Source organism: Orycteropus afer, unplaced genomic scaffold, assembly GCF_000298275.1.
Source record: "Orycteropus afer afer isolate SDZICR_OR568_19922 unplaced genomic scaffold, OryAfe1.0 scaffold00057, whole genome shotgun sequence".
NCBI lineage: Eukaryota > Metazoa > Chordata > Mammalia > Tubulidentata > Orycteropodidae > Orycteropus > Orycteropus afer.
Window position 1 is genome coordinate 11,292,311 of NW_006921644.1, and position 3,605 is coordinate 11,295,915.

At 54.9% G+C, this 3,605-nt stretch overlaps 1 protein-coding gene across 1 annotated transcript in view; it reads right to left on the bottom strand.

The window, feature by feature from the left end:
* ZCCHC14 (zinc finger CCHC-type containing 14) overlaps positions 1–3,605 on the bottom strand; it is an 80,808-nt gene that overhangs the window by 35,932 nt on the left and 41,271 nt on the right. Inside the window, exon 2 of the mRNA XM_007939153.1 lies at positions 2,685–2,808. Within this exon, the coding sequence (XP_007937344.1) occupies positions 2,685–2,808 (124 nt within the window). The remainder of the gene's footprint in view (positions 1–2,684; positions 2,809–3,605) is intronic.

A 3,605-nucleotide genomic window follows, 5' to 3' on the forward strand; every position in this document is an offset into this window, starting at 1 on the left:
ACCCACAGCGCCCCTAGAGGACAGAGTGGAACTGCACCACAGGGTCTCCAAGGCTGTCAGTCTTCACAGAAGCAAAGCCCAGACCACAACCACTGCCGTGGAGTCCATTCTGACCCACAGCGCCCCTAGAGGACAGAGTGAACTGCCCCACGGGGAGGCTGTCAGTCTTCACAGAAGCAGAACCCAAACCACACCCGCTGCCGTGGAGTCCATTCCGACCCACAGCGCCCCTAGAGGACAGAGTGGAATTGTCCCACAGGGTCTCCAAGGCTGTCAGTCTTCACAGAAGCAAAGCCCAGACCACACCCACTGCCCTGGAGTCCATTTCGACCCACAGCGCCCCAAGAGGACAGAGTGGAACTGCCCACAGGGTTAGTGGAGGGTCAGCAAAAAAGGAGAAGACCCTGAAGGAGATGGATTGATGCAGTGGCTGCAACAATGGGCTCAGGTACAGCAAGGACAGTGAGGCTGGTGCTGGAGCAGGTAGTGTTTTGTACTGTTGTACATGGGGTCGCTCTAAGTCCGAGCTGACGTGACGACACCTGATGGTAATCTTTATGGAAGCGGACTGTCTCATCCTTCTCCAGCCAAATGGCTGGTGGGTTCAAACCACTGACTTCTTGGTTAGCAGACGAATGCTTCAACCACTGAGCCACCAAGAGCCCCTCGACCTGCCACAGCTCCTGTGAAAGTGGGCCCCTCCTCTCTCTGACTGCACTGAAGCACACGGTAGAGGCAGGGGTGTGGTCTGGACGGTAATTAAACCTGCAGGAGGACACGCAGGGTAAAGGGGAGGCTGGTGTTGAAGATCAGAAGGGGTGTGGTGGGCAGAGTCCGCTGCCAACGCTCTGGGGCTATCTCCTCAGGAAGGCCACCTCCAGGACAATGCTGTTTGGAGTTTTCCCCAGAAAAGCCTAGAACTCAGGTGACAGCACTTCAGGACGACCGCGTGGTAGAGACGTGCGTTCTCAGGAGGCGTAAATGTGAAATAGGGGGGTGATACACATCGCAGGGCTGTGTAAGGACGTGATGATCTGACAGCAGGGCATGAACTCAGCCTGCATTGTAAGAAGTGAGCGTTCCCACGGTGTCGAGGAAAGTCAGGGATGGTGGGCTCGCCGAGGTCTGTCAGCATAGAGCTTCATGAAGTCCATGAGGCATCTGTATGGGACAGACTGAATGCCCGAGACACAGGGGACTGAGGGGACAGCATCCGATACAGGGCACTGTGCCCGAGACACAGGGGACCGAGGGGACGACATACAGTATGGGGGCACGTGCCTGAGACGGGGGAGACCCCGAGGGGACGACATACAGTATGGGGGCACGTGCCTGAGACGGGGGGGACCCCAAGGGGACAACATACAGTATGGGGGCACGTGCCTGAGACGGGGGGACCCCGAGGGGTCGACATACAGTATGGGGGCACTGTGCCCGAGACGGGGGGGACCGAGGGGACAGCGTCCAATAGAAGGCACTGTGCCGGAGACACGGGGGCCTACAGGGACCTAAGGGGCACTACATACAAAACCACACGTGGCTCCTAATCTTGAACAGTAACAAACCTATCGCTGAACAACAAAGGGGAGAAACAAAGCAAACCAGGGGGAGCAGGAACAGCTCCGTTACTGTAAGGGGTCCATGCTGGGGCCTCCTGACTCCTCCCCCTTCTGGGGAGTCTGCAGCCCACAGCAACACGTGTCATACACGGTGCCCATTAGCTCCCGTCGTGCCAAATAACGCCGTGGTGATGTCAAGCGTGCAGCCCCCGTTATTTTCCTAAGCACCCCATGTCAATTTTCCTCGTGCACATGTTACTGACTTCAATGTCTATGACATGGAAACGTCACCTGAGGTTGGTATCACCCCTTTAAATCAACAGGAACAACGTACAGCTTCAACTGTTGACTTTCTGACAACTGGCTGAGGACCAAGCCCAATCCAGGACTTCTGACCACGGCTTCTACCCTTACTGTACAGTTAGCAGCAAGCAGCAAAAGTAACGCCTCACACTATTTTTACCCATGTACGCAAATTAAAGAAAAGGAACCCAGTTTACTGGAGTGGACATGGGGGGAGGGTGAACGCGGCTGAAGCGGCCCTCTGGGAGCAACAGGTGGCAGACTGGGTGCGTCGTCTGTGAGAATCACAGCAGCCCCACACAGTCACCTCTGCTCTCCTCGCAATGCCTCTTCCACGCACAGACAGAGCTAAGAAAGGTTTCCATCAGCGGGGCCGTCTGCTGCTGCGACGGGCTGCAGAAAGCCAAGCACGCCCAGTCTCTGAAGTGTCACGTCGCACCTCATGGCTGCCGTGGCTCCTTCAGAAGACACAGCCCACCGGTCGTCACTTTCCACAGAGAGCCGTCTGCATTTAAATTAAACAGTCAAGTCCTCATCACGCTGGCCTCATTCCAAGGACTCAAAGGACACGGGGGCTGGCAGCGCCATCTGACAGCACAGAGAGGACGCATGCGCCACTGCAGAAGCCCCCTGGAACAGTGCTGCTCAGACTTACTCAGCGGCGGGACAGGCACCTTCTCCCCTTAATAGCCACCACTATTTGAACCTGCAGAACCCAGCTGAAGTCATGCACTACAGGGAGAACTGAACAAACAGGACCCCCTGTGAAAGAGCGTTTCTGAGTGACGGCACGCACCGAGCCGGGCCCAGGCGTGGACTCACCTTTGGGGTGTTTTCCTACAGGCCTCTTGGGGAGCGACTCCTCAGTGGAATGTGCTGATGGGTGCAGTACATTTTCCAAACTATTGCTGACACTCTTGGCAGGGGTCTCGGGCCGTGGAGTCATCTGAGGGGACAGAAACACATTTCCCCCCAGTCAGGTAACAGGGAGCAGCTCCCACTGCTATCTCAAACCTATCTGTAGCCACCGACTTGCCAACTCTTCCTACAAACTTGGGTTACTTGTTTAACAATAACTACTTCCTGAGATACAACGTTCACCGGCCTATGACCCCCACTGGGCTTTACCAACAGCCCAGATAAAGGCACACAAGGACACCTCCTCTGTGGCCCGTATCAGTGGAACATTCGGCTGGACAGAGACCATATTAGCTAGGCTGGTGGGAATTACACTCCCAGGGGTGAGGCAAAACCTCATTTCTGGACTGCTTCTAGTCACATGGTTTCCTGTAAAACCAATCGCACAGCAGCATTAAGTCCATCCGTCTGGAAATCTCACACAAATCACAAACCACTGAAGATAAGGACAAAGAACACAGTGCAGCAAGCATTTGGGGTGCAGTTTGGAAAGCGTATTCTAAAATTACAATTCCGTGTTTAGGAACGCATCACATGAAAAGTACTTGCACACGAAGGGGAAGGCCCTATGATCAAGGCAGAGAGAAAAAAGGACTCACATGAGGCAAGGGCCTGTGTGAGTGGCCCCTACAGCCAGGTCTGTCACCTGGAAACCAAGGCCCCTGACACACTGGAAGGCGGCAGGCCCACAGACAAGCTAGAGAACAGCCACTTGTGGACACGACACACACAACAAGAGCTGGGACAGTGCCCCACATGCAGTCAGTTTAAAAACCTGTCAGAGCTATTAGGCATAATTCAAAATGCACAAACAGCAGAAGAGAA